The sequence below is a fragment of the Miniopterus schreibersii genome, assembly GCF_964146895.1.
Source record: "Miniopterus schreibersii genome assembly, chromosome: 9".
NCBI lineage: Eukaryota > Metazoa > Chordata > Mammalia > Chiroptera > Miniopteridae > Miniopterus > Miniopterus schreibersii.
The window spans coordinates 69,876,414-69,893,779 of record NC_138118.1 but is presented as its reverse complement, the minus strand read 5'-3'; the positions used below and the strand labels follow the sequence as shown (position 1 = coordinate 69,893,779).

The 17,366-nt window shown below is 39.0% G+C and overlaps 1 protein-coding gene across 13 annotated transcripts in view; it reads right to left on the bottom strand.

The window, feature by feature from the left end:
• HDAC9 (histone deacetylase 9) overlaps nt 1-17,366 on the bottom strand; it is a 696,981-nt gene that overhangs the window by 267,404 nt on the left and 412,211 nt on the right. For 7 of the 13 annotated variants that reach the window (XM_081146569.1, XM_081146576.1, XM_081146575.1 and 4 more), the window contains 2 exons: nt 6,905-7,033; nt 2,560-2,675 (listed from right to left, as the gene is read on the bottom strand). In XM_081146569.1, the coding sequence (XP_081002695.1) occupies nt 2,560-2,675; nt 6,905-7,033 (245 nt within the window). The remainder of the gene's footprint in view (nt 1-2,559; nt 2,676-6,904; nt 7,034-17,366) is intronic. The other 6 variants (XM_081146578.1, XM_081146580.1, XM_081146579.1 and 3 more) reach the window with 1 other exon arrangement.

Sequence of the window (17,366 nt, the reverse complement as noted above, 5' to 3'; positions counted from 1 at the left end):
ATTTTAATTTAACAGGTCACAGAAAGCTTGACGCAAAGAGGAAAAATCTCACCTTTTCCATTTATTTCCAATCTCATGAATATATATTTCTTGGTTGTTCCTTTATGTGGTACTAAGTGCTGTATGCATATATATGTGCTCATAGTGAATGAATCTGTGTATCTTCCTCTTTACTCATCGACCATGTCACTACCCCCTTCCTCCCTCCTGTGAGGTAACCACCATGCTAAATTTTGTGTTCATCACTCCCTTGGCTTTTTAAAATTATACTTCTACTACATATGGTTTCCTGATCAAAATCCCGTGCTGCTGTTTCTGAACCTATAAAATACTGTCATGCTGTAAAGTGGTCTTTTGCACCTTTTTGCACTAACAATGAATTTCTAAGAACCATACACTCTGTCAAATGTAGTCTAGTGTGTCATTTTAATTTTCCAAAGGTAAAAAGTTCATCCAGAGAACCCTTCAGTATTCCTTCTATTACCGAGAATCGCATTCTTTAAAATGAGAACAGATGGAAATCTAACGTTCTTAAAAAATAATTGTTACCAAGTTGTTCTTTTCCTGTAAATGAACTAAAGGGTGGCAGAAAACTGACCAATACTGGAGACAGAATTGCACTAACAAATACAATACCTATAACCAATAGTCTAAGAATTCCACTTGCAGCTATGGCCACAAATACAGAGGAGGCATTTATTCCATCAGGTATTATGTTTTGGAAAAGACGACTAAAAAGAGAAAGAGAGGTAACAGTATGGTAAGAAACAGACGAAGGGGCTGGAGATAATGTAGAAGCCAGAACTGTTATTCTTCAAGTAGCTAAAAGATGGTTACAAGCGAGACAGCATCTATCTACTCTGCTCATTTTCCTTGGAAAATTGAGGAAATTTTTGAAGTTTAGAATAAAGGTGTATATCCCTAGAGAGAATTTACATTTGCTTGTTCCAGAAACTCAGGGGAATTCCAAAACTGGGGCACTCTAAAGCAAATTAATAGTTGGAGGTTATGTAAATTTGGGCTACAACTCCATGCAGGGACTAGCTCCTGGTTCCAAAAAGGGCAAGATTCTGCCCACTGTGGTCCCCATCAGGACACCTCTGGGGGTGGGGGTGTCAGTGTAGCACAGATATGGGCTTTGGGATCCCAGCTTAAGGTCTGTAGGGTCCCCTATTAGATTATTCTCCTTGGTCAGACTGGCCTTTGCTTTCTATCTCCTGAGCTTTATGAGGTCCTGAAAACCAAAACCCAGTACAGACATGTCCTAGGAGCAAAAGTGACCCCACTGGCTTCGGTCCTTTGCTTATGATGAATAAGGTCTGGATTTCTGCCTTCAATGATATTTTGGCCTAATAATTTTATAATTTATAAATAATTTATTATAAATGTGTATGCATGTGTGTGAGTGTGTGTGTATAAAATTATAGAGACACAGATTGTGGCATAAGATACAGAAGACATTTCTATCAGTCACGCTCAGTGTCTCAAATCAACAAAGTTGTCTCAGGAGACAGTGGTGTGAGTGCCCGACCTATAAGTAGAAGTGTTCTAGTAGAAATTTCATAATTACATATCAGGAAAGCTATACAGGTGATCGAAGAATCAGAGATTTGATCAGTCTGTTTCAGCCCAAGGTACCATGACTCTATAAAATACAAGGGAAGAAGCAAGTCACAAACGAGAAGTTATCGCACCAGCTTTCCCTGCATAGAGCAATGCATGGTAAGGAGGCATTAAAATGACAGGAAAGAAAAATTGAGAATCTCAATCAATTGATGGAAACTTCAACTCAGCTGATTCCATAGGAGTAGCTATTTCCAGACCGTAGCCTTGGCTTAGCCTAACACAGAAACTACACAGACAACTTCTTGCCGCTTCTAACTTGTTTTCCTCTATTCTTACATCACTGGATTCAATAAACCATGCAGTGAAAAACAAATGTTAATAAACTTGACTGCATACAATCAGAAAAAAATGACCATGTGTAATTTTAGACCCATTTCCTTTAATATTTCTTTCTTCAAGGACAGAGTTCATATCTTACTCATCTTTATATCCCCCTTGCCAGGCAAAATAACTGGCACATAGTAGGTCCTCAATTAATGTTTGCTCAGTGGAGCCCACTGTTCCTCAACTATAATGCTCCAATTCTTTTTTTCATTACTCTTTAGGTCAACTGAATAAAACCTACCTTGCTACACTGTTCTTCTTTGAGGTTTGCATGAGGTTGGTTTTTTACTTACGATAGGTCTGCTCCCATCACAATAAAGAAGAACCCAGTGGAAGGACTGTTGAGCTGCTCTACTTCTGGGCAGTATATACTCAGCATCAGTGAGTGGGGTTTTTTTTGAGGATTACATTTCAATATTTCCAAATCTGATTGTCATCCAAACTTTCTAAATAAGGTCAAGTTTATTCAATTCCACACATTATGAATTTATAAGAAAAATCCCTAAGAACAGGTGGCTTTAAACTTCAATAGAGAACTATCCCTTTGTTTTTGGGGGCTAATTGAGGAAGATCTAACCTTTAAAGGAACCAAAATAACAAGAGTCTTACCTCAGCATGAGGAGTCGGTGGCAAAACCGAAGTCTCATTTTCAGTAACATTTCCAGTTGGGCCATTGTTTGGAGAACTGGGACCAGACCCTGGAGAACTGCTACTGACTGAGGATTCTGAAAAACATTGAGAAGTACATATTTATTCATAAAAAACAAAAATTGAACTTCAGTAATACACTAAGACATATACAGCACTGAACATTGTTTTTACCCCCTAACTGAAGGACAAGCACCAGGTTGGTACATAAAAAGAAGGGTGAAAAATTTGGGAGTATTTCACCTAAGTTCATGGCCTTACCCATTTTCTCTTTCCCTTGTCAAAATCATTCAATATTGTGATATCCACTATCATCTTTAGGCGGAATATTCTCACAAAAGTTATATTTCTTGTGTTTATCTCTCATAAATTCCAGCCTGAATCCCTTTGGGATGCTGGACATTTTTAATCTCTCTTTATATGTGAATCAAACTCAGTGTGTTCCAATATAAAATATGTCCTGCTTATCTCTGCTTATCACTACCCTTAGAGATTCTCATTTCCTTCTTCAGCCCAAATCTGATTGCTTACCAGGTCAATTCATTTTGTTCACTACATTGTCTTTCATCTACTTCTGACTATGATCATTTCAGGGTTAGCCCTCAACCCTCACGACTCCCTCAGGGACTCTAGCAAAATTCTCCTAATACTTCTGAATTACTACAGTCGTTTCTCAAAACTCTTTTCTAAACTGCGGCCAGTAAGATGGATCACGGTTGAGACAAGTTTCACCACCTGCCTGTCCACCAATAAAGGTCTGAGGCTATAAAACAGTTCAAAAGTTCATTTGGAATTTTAAAAAACTAAATCTTGGAAACAGATTCAGGGACCCACCTGGACTGTACCCCAGGGAAGATGCAGCTAGCCAGAGCTTACAAAGGCAAAACCACAAGCTGGAACCAAAGAAACTATTCCTATTGGCTGCTTAGCATGGGGTGGCGCCTGGTTCAGAAAGGTTTGGTCAGGTCCAGGTGATAAAACTCTAAGGTAAGAGGCAGGGGGGCAAGTTCCAGAATGTACTTCTAAAGCAAGACAAAAGTTCAGAAGTCCAAACCTTATCCTGGTGCAGACCTGTATAAGTCTGACCTTCCTAATGACCTTCAGACTCCCTTATAGGATCCTGATAGTGATATTCCACTGAAAATATTTCAGTTCACATTCCTCCACTTCCGAATGGAACCTAGCCTGCCATGATTTCCTGTTATCCCCCTTCCTGTGCTCTGCGCTCCCATTTAAATGGCCTCCTCCACCTTGAGTACCACTTTCCCATTTCACGCTTTTATCTACCTTGGCCTCCGCCTGTTTCATCGCAGGTCCAATCCCACCTCTAAGATCACAGCCTGGCTCATGCACCATCTGTCCACCAGGGAACAGGAGCTCCCAATTTGCAGGCAATGTTTGCTTGCCCTCCCTTGGAACATCTCTAAATTTCAACTTTCTATTCTAAAGATTTCTCTACTCAGAAGTGCCATGCCAATGGAAAGAACGTGAGGCGGGATTTCATCAAGTCTTGGGCATCATAAAATTTTAAGATAACATATCTTGCTCACTACCTTTCTGTCTCTATATCTTGCATTCATTCTGACGAATCTGCCTTTTTACTGTTGCCTCTTTCTTGGTTACTTTTCTTTTAAAGAAGAAAATGCACCTTTAAAAAACTCCTCCTAGGAGCGTCTTTTCCCCCCAGACTCCTAACTCTTGTCTTTCCTGTAAGACTAAAGACTGATTTTTCCTTGATGTCTCATTTCCATATCCTGTCGCTAAAAAAACAACTAAAACTATTGCCTTCAACATTCTGTCTTATCAATTTAAAATGATATGACTTATATTATCTTATGTGATATTCAGACAGAAGGATTTCCTTATGTAGAAATCACTGTGATAAGCACTAGAATTCAAGGCAACAAATGCTGGAACAGAATTCTACAACTTCCCCCTGGAAAGGGTCTGGGAGGAGGGGTGGCAACTGATCCTGGGAATGCTGAGAAAAATCTCAGAAAAGATAACGCAGCTGGGGCTGGACTAAGAGTAGTTCAGGAAAGGGGGCCAGTGGAGAAGGGGGGGTGGAAGAGAGGGCACCGTGGGCACAGGGACATGCGAAGACTTAGAACTGAAAACCTAACATGGCCTTGGTGGGGAGAAGGGCGGACAGCTTGAATTTGAAAAAGATGGCAAGGGGTTCTCATGTCAACTACTGGGAGGGAAGAGGCGGCGTGGGTGGGAAACAGCAGAGCTGAGCCCACGCAGCGCAGAAGGATGCAGCGGCGAGAGCAGAAGAGCAAGAGGAACTCAACGGCTGGGATGCTAGACTGAGAAATAATTAGCACAAAGGCCCAGACAGGGCTCATCCAAATGACATGCAAGCTGCAGAAAAAGGACAAGGGGACAGGTGAAGAAAGCTGTGTCCTGTAGTTCAGACTCTCCAAACACATTTAGAGTAAGTACAACAAGCCAGTTAAAAATATCTCCCTAAGCCCCACGAGGCCCGCCCATTGACCAGGAACGTGTGTCTAACGGACGCACAGGCCTCTCTTTGCACACACATGACTTTTCTCAGCTGAAAAGGGGAGTCATTACCTCACAGCATTAGGAAGAGAAAAACATGACATTTCAGAAGTAAATAAACTTGAATAAAACTCTAGCAAGTGGTAACCCTTATGAATGAGAATTAATAGTAACTCCGATAGGTCTTAAGCTAAATTTCACTGTAATTTGTCAAGAGAGATGTGACTGTGGAGGAAAGCTTATGCTCAAGACAAGAGATTAACAGGAAAATAGAAAAGAACATTGGGATAAATAAATATGACCTTAAGTAATAAGATTCTGAAGCCAAAAAAAAGCAATTTATATGGCTTTCTGTTTACTTCAAGTTTTCTGCTGTGAGGGAGCCTCCTCTCGCCAATTGGAAAAATCACCTATATATCTATTTATATCAGTCGACTGATACATTCATTACTCTTTGCGTTCATTAAGATACAGGTTCACTCCCCAACACCCCACCCCCACCAAGGACCTCTACTATGAAAGCTTACATAAGATTTTTACTTGAAAATAAAGTCTATTAACTCTGAATTTAGAATTCAATTGGTCTAAATTAGTGATTGCATTTGATATTATAAAATAAACATAAACTCTAGCAAAATAATTTTTGTTTATTTTTTTAATATTTCTTATCCCTCAAGGAAAAATTTTCCCACTAATAGTTTTCTTCAGATAAACATATTCATCTGTTAAAATTGGAGACTAAACTTTTTCCCCTAAATAACCTGTCAAACTAATAAGCTGCATGAGTATCCTGTACTTCCACAATTCTGTATATATTATCTCCCCAAAGTAGACACTGTCATTGGCAAAGGAAATACAGAAAACAAGTACTTTAAAAAAATCTGCTAAGGATAAGAGCTGGTGTTGGAGAAATGATATATCAACTGATCACATTGGTACAAGCGCACATTTTCTTGAGAATGGAGGAAAATGGTTGTAGATTCCCACTTCTTGATAGATGCAGCCCAAGGAAATGAACGGCCACAATGCATAGACCTAAGCAGGTACTCAATAAACAGTAGTGGGTATTATTGTTTTGGTGAGCCCTTTTGGTTCTTGTATCCCTAGGTCTTCTCTAATTTCAGACCAGGTACAACTGGGACTACGGGGCTTTGTAAGACATCAGGTTGAATTTCCTAACCTGTTCACCCCACTACTAACTGGGCAGCTAAAAAAATAAGAACTCTTCCATTTGAGACTAGTGAAAATGACAGATTCTTTCCCTTCATAAAAGGCAATATATCCCCCTCCTGCCATAAGTCCCAGTTCACTAGTAAACACATAAAGTCATTTATGAGTTCTGTAAATTTGTTGAAAAGTCAAGGTTTGCTGTTCTACGCAGTTTAATTTTCCCAGATGCATTTTGTACATTCATGTCTGAGTATGGGGGGAAGTGTTCTTCTTGGACCTCCCTCTGCTCCTTTCTCATCAAATTTCATTAAAAGTTATACTCTCCTGGTTGGCATTCCCCAAATGGACTGCGTGTTTCTGCAAAGATTAAGGTGAGCTTTGGCTTTCCTAGTTATGCCTAGATGGACACACTTTTCTGTTTTTCATTCATTTCCTGTTTAACACAGTTGGCGAGTATGTGGCAAGGTTTACTGAACTACTTGTGAGTTTTCAATATTATCTTCTTTCAAGAAATGTTACTCCTCAAAATACTTTTAATATGCAACAGGCATGTTTATTCTAACTATTTTTTTTTTTTTTTCATTTCTACTACCAGCATTTTTTAGTGTGTGTCTGCCCAGTCCTCAATTACCTGTCACCTCAAACATTCGCTTCTTGAATGAAGTGACATTTCCATCCTTCCGCCTGAGTAAGGGGCTGCTTCTCCTCTCTGCCACTTTCTGTTTTAACCTGGACCGCACCTTCAAGTTGGGCTCAGAGGCTGGGGATTGAGACAAAGAAAAATAGATAAAAATTAAAAACAGAGAGCCAATTGCTCCTGTGTATAAAAAGTGGCTTCCCCTTTTCTTGGTCCCTTCTCAACTCAAATTAAAATCCGAAGCATGTAAATAAAGCACTAACCTTGAATTAAACAGACAAAACATAGTAATTATTTTTATGATATGTGTGAAATGCTATAATATTTCTATAAATGTAAAGTGGGAAAGGAGTTAAAACCGTTTTCTACTTATTTTTTCTAACAGAATGGGATTGGTAATGGGAAATTTAGTCACTAAATATGTTTGGGTCAGAGTAAGATTTATTATCTTTCATTGTCAGCTCTTTTAATTTTCTCAAGGGTGAAACTCAATAAGCACAAAAACAGTACCCTAATGTGATTTTAGGGACTCTGGCCTGACTTCTGGTAGTAAGAAGACACCTCGGTAGCATATAATTTATGTCTCACTCTGACTTCTGGAATATTTCTTTGTCAGTAGTTTCTAACTTAAAATCCTGGGAATATATACTCAGCATTAATAATACCAAACCAAGTAGAATCACTTTGAATAAAACTTTCTGTACATTGAATATACAATGAACTAGAAAGGAAGGGTGGCCAAATCTTAGAGTTAAAAAATTATGAGTTAGTTTATACGTTCCAAAAGACAAATGCACATTATTCATATATATGCTGTTATTTCTTTGGTTAAACTGCTCTAAATAGTGATGCGTTATAATTAGTCCTTATTAGTTTTTTAAGTAATTATGTTTTAGAAGAATGGAAACGTTGGATTGAATTTCTGTGTAGTAGAAATCAATGACAATGATGGTGGTGATGAAGACAATAATGATTATGGAAAAGACATTTCTGATGATAGGTAACTTTTATATAGTTATTTCTATGTTATATATTTCTATATAACATTTATATAGTGATTCCTATATTCCACTGATTTATATAGTGATAGCTAACATTTATATAGTGATTTCTGGTGATAGCTAAATTTTATATAGTGATTTCTATGACAAACTGTTCTAAACACTTTGTCAATATTAACTTGATTAACCATAAAAAAATCCATATGGCATATGGATTTTTATACCTCAATTATATATCAACGAAAAACCAAAACATAGAGAGAGGGTAAGTAACTTGCCCAAGGTCACAGGTAAAATGGGATGAAGCCAGGATCTGTAATCAGGTCGTCCAGCTCAAGTTCAGCCTTCTAAATACTGGAAATACTGCTCCTCCACCTTTCCTTATGTCCAAACACCATACAAATTACAAAACTTTTTTCAAAGCGCTGTTAATCACCTATATCTGGTACAATGTTATAATTTAGCTAGATTTTTTTGATCTGTGAAAACACTTTCCTTGAAGGAATTTTCTATTTTTCCAGACTACAAAAAGTATCATAAGCAGAACTTAAAATTTTATCGCTTTATTTATTTTGCCTTTAGATTTCAAATATCTCTACTTAAGTTTTTCTCTTTGACCCCTTCTCTGCAGCTTCTCCTTGGACAGAGAACCCTTGCATTCTAGGTTTTCTTAGAACTAGCTAAGTGAAATAAGAATTCGAAGGAAATCTTCAGTTACAAAAAACAAAACAAGTTAATTTTTTGTGTTCTGCAACTGATCTTATGCCTGAAAATATTTTAAAAAGTAAAAAATGGGGTCATGAAAATGTTCTAAAACTAGAAGGTGGGGAGAGGGCAGAAATCAGGATGGAGAACAGAAAGCTCAGTAACTGTACCCCTGAAATGTATTACTTCCTGGGCCTCCCATTTTGAGGCAAAAAAAGGAAAACCGTTTGGGGGCAGGCGTAAGGTTCTTGCCAGACCTTCCAGGAGTCCAACCACCTTATCTCAGTGGAGAAGTCTGAATCTGAATGACTAGCATCCAACTCACCCAGGATTGAAGAGAGAAAATAGGACTGCATTCACTTTACTTAGACTTTTTTTCTGTATATATTTATTTTAAAATTCCCCTAATCACACTCATTTTGTCACTGAAAAGCTAATAACTAATAAATATATTCATCTAAAACCTAGAAAGAAAAAAAATGTGTAATCCTTAACTGTATGGGTATCTAGGACAAAAATCAGATTCTGAGACTTGGATCGAGGCATGATTTTATGATGAACCCTAATGGAGTAAACTATAGATTGCCTGTCCAGAGGGAGTAAATCAATTGATTAAACACTTCAAAAGGTGTAGAAAAGGCACCGTGTTTTCAGTAGGAACGTGTAGAATTGAGTCCACATGACACCATTTCCCAGCTATGGGGTTGTTGGTGAGATTCCAGTGCTTTCTGAGCCTGACTCTTTGCTGTGAAACATAAAAGTCTAACCCCTTACTTTTTTCCACAGGGCTGTGACCCCTTGATTAGATGCCTGCAAATAACTATGAAGATCTGGGTGAACACAAAAGGGAAGGAGAGGTTTATAGAATTTTTACTATTGCCCCTAGTCCTGCAGAATGACAGCCAGTGCTGGGCCCCAACCCCCTGATTCTCAGTCCAGTCTCCCTCCCTCTCCTGACACACCGCAGGAGCTGGGGCAGTTTCCAAAATCAAGACAAAATTGTGCAAAAACTTGGAAAAACAGCCCCTGCCACTGAAACATTCTACATGAAACCTAGAATTCCATAAGCTTTTCAGGTCGGTAAATAGCTTTCATTCCAAGTCTATTTGAGAATGGGCTGGATAGATAGCTCTTAAATTTCTTCCCATGGGTCAACATAAAAAAAAGTGAACACCGATTAGGAATGAGAACTGGGTTCTGGTCTTGCATCTGTCAGCTACTAAAATCAATAACCTGGACTAATTCAGAGGCTCAACTAAAAGTTCATTCATGCAAATTAGCTTGAGAGATACCTTTGCAGAGCACATCAACAGATGCGCATTTAAAAAGGGGAAAGATTCATGCGATCTGAAGAGAAACCAGAGTGTTATTTAGATGTGCATTTAAATGCCTGTTCCATACATTGGCTATTTGACTTGGGATGAATTACTTTGTATCTGTAAACTTCAGTTTTCCATGTTAAAACTGGGGGTAGTTTTTTCCTGAACCCCCCCTCCTTTGTTGTCCCCTAACAGATTCCATTTCTGTCTGTCTCTAAATCCATGGAGACTGAGTCCTAGGATTACATCACTCCAGTCCTTTGCTGGCTGGGTTTCATTTGAGCTCAGCCTACTGGTAGGACTGGCTAGTGACCTAAGGATTAAGGAGGAGGGAGGGGCCAGGGTATCCTCTGCTCTCGCATCACTGGCTACAGCTTTGCCTCTCCTTCATCCGTCTCCTTCTGGAGGTGCTGTGGTCCATGGCTCCACCTTGCCCAGCGCTCCAGGAACACAATTTTCTCTCCCTGCTTCTTCAGCCCTATGGCTTCCTGCTGTTGCTATTTCCTGGGCTCCTCAACATCCCTAAGCATCGTAAGTCTATGACCCATACTGTGTAGGTTCTGTTTCCTGTCAAGATTGTGATGAACACAGTCCTACATATTTTGCAAAGTTATGATAGAATCAAATGAAATAATGTCTAGTAGAAAATAAACTAGTGATTCTCAACCAGGAAAGATTTTGACACTAACGGGCATTGTCAGTATGGGGAGTTGTTACTGGAATCTAGCGGACAGAGGCCAGGGATCTTTCTAAATATCCTACAATGCATACTCTAGCCTACACAACAAAGAATTATCCGGTCCCAAATGTCAGTACTGCCAAGTGTGAGAAACCCTGGGGTAAGCAATCAGTAAGGACAGTTGTTAATAACTGTACTACACGGGGATCAAAGGAGATGATACCTGTTAGAGATCCTCAGAGACGATGCAGGACAGAGTAAGGGCGGGGGATGAAGATTGTCAGAAATCAGGGAGTGCTATAGGTAGCTTGAAAATACGAAATATTTCAAAGCATTTTATACTTAGAAATTTATTTTAAAACATTTGTGTCACCACAGTTATTTCTAAAGAAAGCAAAGTCAATCAACTTCCACTGGTTATAGAAATATACAGAAAGATGAATTTCTCAATTTGGAACAATAATATTTGAGGCATTGTTAATTTTTTCCCCCTCTATCAATGGAGGACATAGCTTTTTAACACTAGGAATTATTGATATTCTATAAAGTGCAACATAAATTAATTTTCTTAAAATATACTGATATCCTTGTAACAAACCCAGTTATTAACAACTGGAAAGGAGGAAAGGAAAGGCCATATTATAGGCATGCCCAGTAAAGTCTGGGTGACACAGGGAAGATACTTGCCTATCAGTCACACCTGGGAACAGGTCATTGGCCAACGTAGGCATGGCCACTGCAAGAGCAGGGAGATTTAAGATACTTAAGCTCCTAAACAAAGAAGTTCTCTCTCTTGCTTTCTTGCCTCTTGCTTGCTCACACGTGACTCCTGGCCTGCGGGACTCTCACCTCTGCATTTGCTCACGTGGCCCACCGCCATGGGGACCCCACACAATGGACTGATGGACTGTAACCAGCCTAATGCTGTACTGGACTCAGTGCCACCATGGAAAGGAAACTTTGGACACTGGCTTTGCTCCTAGCTCTACTAAATCACCAGCGGCCTATTTTCCAGGACTGGATTAAGGGAAATAGGACTTTGCAAACCGAGGGATATAATTCCACGCAAATAAAGCTTCCTACCACATCTCATCCTCCCGTGGGGGCCTCCGGAAATGCTTATTGCAGTGGCACCCCAAGAACCTCACCCCCACTAGCAATGGAGAAAGGCCATCCACGCATTTCTCTGATAACAATATTATATACAACTTTCCTAAGTAAAGGGTCATATCCACTGGTTTTAGCAAAAACTTTGGCCTATATTTCAATACTGGTTTTGAGTCACAGTAGATATTAGTATGTCAGTGGTGAGGGCGAAGGTTGGAATGATAGATAACCATCATTTAGTCCTTGCAATGCTTTATAAACTCAGTCCTAACATTTCAGAAGCCCACCCACTGAAGCTCAGCATGATATATACCCATGCGGTAGAATTAATGACCTATTGTGCTGACTCAGTTTGCAGTTAAAGTTAATTCCATTATTTTTTTCACGTTCTGGTCTCCCTAAAGTCTGAAGATTTCCATTCCAGTGACTTACTAATGGAATGTAAATCCTCAAGAGCCCAGAAAGACATCACTAACTGGGGAGACATTCTGCTTGTATGTGAACGTATTTCATGCCTAGTTGCACTAATTGCATTTCTATTTTTACCCCACACCCATCACTCTCTGCATCTCAATTAATCGCAGAAACAGAAGCAAAGCTTTTTAGTGTGTGTGCCCATCTAAATGCACTTGTCTGTGGAGATGGAAACCTTGCATGAAAAATTGATTATCATTATTTAAATAAAACAATCAATATTAGAATAAAGAGGACAGAACTAAAAACTTTTTCTCTTTTTACTTAAAAGAAGAAGACAACTGAACAAAAGGAAACAGAAAACTTGCGAAGACTGCCTCATAAGCTGATTTTATCGCATCTTTTTTTCTCTTACCGATCTCCATGATAGGGGATGAACTTGGGTGTGACAGGATATGAGGGTAAACAGTGGCAAATAAACAGTAAAGTTAAGTAGCAGAAGCGCAGCGTAAAAAATCTGGATTCCAGGGCACAGTAAGGGACATGGCCCAGACTTTTCATTTCACTGAGTTGGGTGTGTGTGTGTCGTCTTCACACATGCACACATACATACAAACACGGGAACTATCTTTTGTAGAAGCAGGGAGGTCTCTCCCAGAAACAGAGCAGACTCCCAGATTTCAAGGCTAACTTCCCCATGTACTAACTGCAACCCTCCACGAGTCATTTCACCATCTATTCTAGAGCAGTCACAATGCCTACCAAGCATTGTGGTGGAAGCTTAGAGAGGTGGAGCAAAGTTACTAGCTCACCTGGCTGGCAGTCAAAAGGTTAAGTCCTTCCATAGATGTTGAAGAGATGAATGTTTAATGCAGTCCACATATAAGATTGAGGAACTTATATTAAAATAAAACCAAACAACTAAAATGAAAAGACCCGCAGAGGGACACAAGGCCACACAACTGGTCTACCCGCCTTGCTGAGTGCAATGTTACCTATAAGGACAATTACAAAAATGACAATAGTCTTTTTCGGATTTTTCACTCAGAATATTTTAAATACTTTTTGGTTAATAATTGACTTCACATACTTTCCGCACTTTTTTTAACTTGCCTGTTTATAATTTCTACACGATTTTGTTCTATGGTGTAAAAACAATACCATCTACTAAGAATGATTACTGACTGGGTTTATTTTATCTCTGTTCACTCTTAATCCTAAATTATGAATATTCTTTAAGCCAATGACTTAGACAAAAATTCAACATCACGTATCATGGTATATAGAAGCCCTTCATGTTCACTGGATATGCTCATAAGGAGACTGGGAGGGCTGTGAGCTCTGGGTGGGCATTTTCCCTTAGGGTGCCTCATCTCAGGAGCCAGTGCAGGGGCCTCCAAAGCTCCAAGGCCCCTGGCAGGGCTCTCAGTTCCCTCAATCTAGGAGCAGTGCTCTCTGCTAACTCCTGCTTCCGTTTCCTCACCAGTGTTTCTCCAGAGTATCTGCTTCTCAACTGGCTCGTCTGCACTCAGTAAAAGTTTACTGAATGAATGAATGCACATATACTACTCAATGCTTTAAAAACACACATACACACAAGGACAAAGGGAGGAGGAAATAACTATTTTCTTAGATTTTTTATAACATTTAAAGTAAATATTACCTTTTTTCAAAATCATCACCCAAGGATATTTTTTCCATTGCTTTTCAGAGAGAGTGGAGCAGGGGTAAGGCGAAAGAGGGAGAGGGAGAGAGAGAGAAATATCGATGTGAGAGAAACACATCAATTGGTCATCTGCTCTCTCAAAGACCGGGGCTGGGGATCCAGCCTGCAACCGAGGTATGTGCCCTTGGCCAGAATCGAACCCGGAACCCTTCAGTCCGCAGGCTGACGCTCTAACCACCGAGCCAAACCAGCTAGAGCAAATACTACCATTTTTAACAGATAAGATACTTTAATCAAATATTGTTATTCTGGACAGAAAGAAATTAAAGTTATAATATGTGATGAAATATTTCATCACTATAGGTAAGATTAAACTATTTATCGGTTCCATTGATTAAGTTCAATTAAGAGTACTGAATAACAATACTGAGAGCCAAGTCTGCACGTTCCATGAAGACTGGGAAAGTGTGAGAACCTGTCTAGGTAGGTTCCTGTTGTTTATTTAGCACTTCTGCAGGGCCGATTAGATAGAATAAACCCATTAATGGCTTATTCCATGAATGAACCAATGCTTGAGAAAAGGGCTGTGTCAGTACTGAGGCAAGTGCCTCAGAGAGAGTACAGAGAGCCCTTTTCTCCTAGGTACTCACGGTCCAGCAGGAATGAGCAATACACTAGCTGCAATCAATGCCATGTGACAGATGTAAGCGGAGTGTGGTGGCCTGGTGGCCATAAGATAGAGATCCTCTGGCCTTGTGGGGAAATCCTAGGGGTCCAGGGAGATCCTGACCCACAGAGGCGGGAGGGAAGTGCAGTTCTATGTAGAGGAAACCACTTTGCCCACTGGAAGAGCTGGAGATTAAACATGCTGGCAGGGTAGGGAAGGGATGCTGAATGGAAGTTAAGGCTTCAAAGATATATATCAAGCAGAATTTAGCTGAATTTTGCAGTACTAACAGACACTGCTCAATCTGTATCTTCAAACTCCCTCTCTCTTCTGGCTTTCTTTTCAGCATATAGACATGCTCAGCTCTTTCCCATTCAATTAAAAAGAAGCCTTCCTGAGATATAGGTATTACTGGCTACTGTCTGCATGTATACTTTAATTCACAGTCAAGTTTTTTAAAATTATTTTTACGTAGCCTTACACTTGCCACCACCATTTCTGAACCTCAAACCACTGCAATATGGCTCTAACCCTCACTGTTTCACTGAAAATACCACACGTAGCGCTCAGAGCAGTAAATGTAACAACCAATTTTATGTCTATTCTCAGTGCGTACCAACTACACAGACTCGTGGTGGGTCTCAATAAACAGTTGTTGAACGAATAAATGCATGTTCGCACGTGTCCACGCGTGAAAGAAAACTTATGTTAAAAGGCTGGTTTGCAAATGTTGAGAAGAGAACTGGCTGAATTTCAAATTCTCTAATTTCTAAGAATTTCTTGATGTTGAATGTAGGATAAGAGGTCTTCTAGAGCAGATGTGGGATGGAGGAGGAATTTCCTTTTTCTGGCAGGCATCAAAATTACTATGTGTGGGAGTCAAGGGAATCCATATCCCATACAGCCTAGAACACATTTCTATGTTAATTCCTTTATATGCTTTAATTTTTCTAATGTAAATTTGGAAGATCTCCATTTTTAAAATATATAAAATTTTGAATGATCACTTTAATAAAACAAACTAGATTAGGAGCATGTTTTAGTTTTCTTCAACTCAGTTTCTAAAATATTTTCTTTTTTTAGCCTAAAGCCTAAGGGTTTACAATACAGTCTTACTTCTGAGCTAGTATTTCACAACTTAAATAAGGTGCTACTTCAGGGGAAGTCTGAATTTATCCATCTGTTTCTTTTTTTCCCTAATAATCCTCTTTAGTTCTAAAATTCTGTACTTATAAATAAAAATTCAGAATTACTCAATTCTATTCATCTTTTCAGTAATGAACTAATTCCTGTCTATGCATGAAAAAAAAAAAGAGACACCATGTGTTTTACAGTTTTATATTTATCTTCTATTAGGTGTACCTTTTATATACTCTTTTTAATAGAAATGTCATGAATAGTATTATTTGTGGCTGTAAATCTTTTTAACACACTTTCTACCCAGACACTTCAGAGCTACATGTATAAACAGAGGTGTGACCTGATTTCACGACCAGGTGAGGACCATCTTAGTGGGTGAGCTCTGCCCCGGGGCAGCCCAGTATTTGCTAGAGACACATGCTGGGTCAACACACAAGTTCTCATTCAGAAAATTAATATCTATCTCCTGATAACTCCCTGGGTACCAGCATAAACTTAACCTTTATTATACTTATTTGTGCTCTCAGCATGAACTTCACCTGGTTACAGTCATAAGAGTCTAGATTTGTTTTCCAGTTTAGATTCTGCCATTAACTGTGTGATTTGGGTAAAGTATTATTCAATGTTTCTGTGCCTCCATTTGCTTGCCTGCAAATGTGGACAGCAATATCCTTTCTCCTGACTTTATACATAAAGTACAAAAGTATTGAATGGAATGATACGCAGTAAACAGAGTAAATCACTGTCTAGTTTAAATGCCATAAAACTTACTTTCCTCAAATGTACGACTTTCAACTTTGTCTCTGATGTTTATCTGAAATTTTTCAGTTCATTCCCATAAAGCTACAAAATCATTCTCTAGCTTTTTTCATGTTTCCTTTGTTTTCTGCTGACTTGCTCAGTTTATAGCCATCCAAAAGCAGTCACTCAATCTCTCCTATAAAATATTATTGCCAATTAAGTTTTTAAAAATTCTTTTATAAAGGATCTTGCTATATTTTTAAATACCTAAAGAGATGTATACTAGTTACAATTTTATTTTATATATTTATTTACATAATGTAAGATACATTTATTCAGTGCTCTTTAGAACTTTCTGAAGATGCTGGGGATACAATACCAAATATATTATAGATATTATCCTTAAGGATTTCTTACCTAAGTAGAGAATTTTAGTTTTAATATAGACATATATGCACAGAAATATGTCCTGGTATATTTGGGCATACATAATTGGCATAAAGAATGTAGTGAACATTTAGGGCAGCCTGGTGGGTGACAGGAAGGTATCAAGTAAAGCTTAACAGAGAGGAAGAATGTATCAGCTGAGCACTTAAAGAGGAGTATAAGCTATTCAAGTACACATTTTACGAAGAGCAAGGACCATTTGAAAAACCAGGTGTGAACGGTTTGTGTGAGTGTGAAACAGGGAGAATTGTTCATGGATCTGCCACTTGTTCTGTAGTGCTAGGGCAAAGGGACATGAATGGTGGGGTTGGGAAAATAGGGGAGAAAGTTAGGGAGGGAGGGTGGGAGGGAGGAAGGAGTTCGTGTATGTCATGGAAGGGCCTTAGCCTTGCACGTGATAGAAGAGGTATTAAAAAAATTCTTAAGTAGAAGGATGGGTAGTTGGGTTTAAATTTTAGAAAGCCAGAGAGGATTGACTGGACAGGGGTATGGTGGAGTCAGAGAATGGTCAAGAACTGGAATGGGAATTAAACTGAACGGGTGCTGAACAACAGCAGAAAGTATGATGAG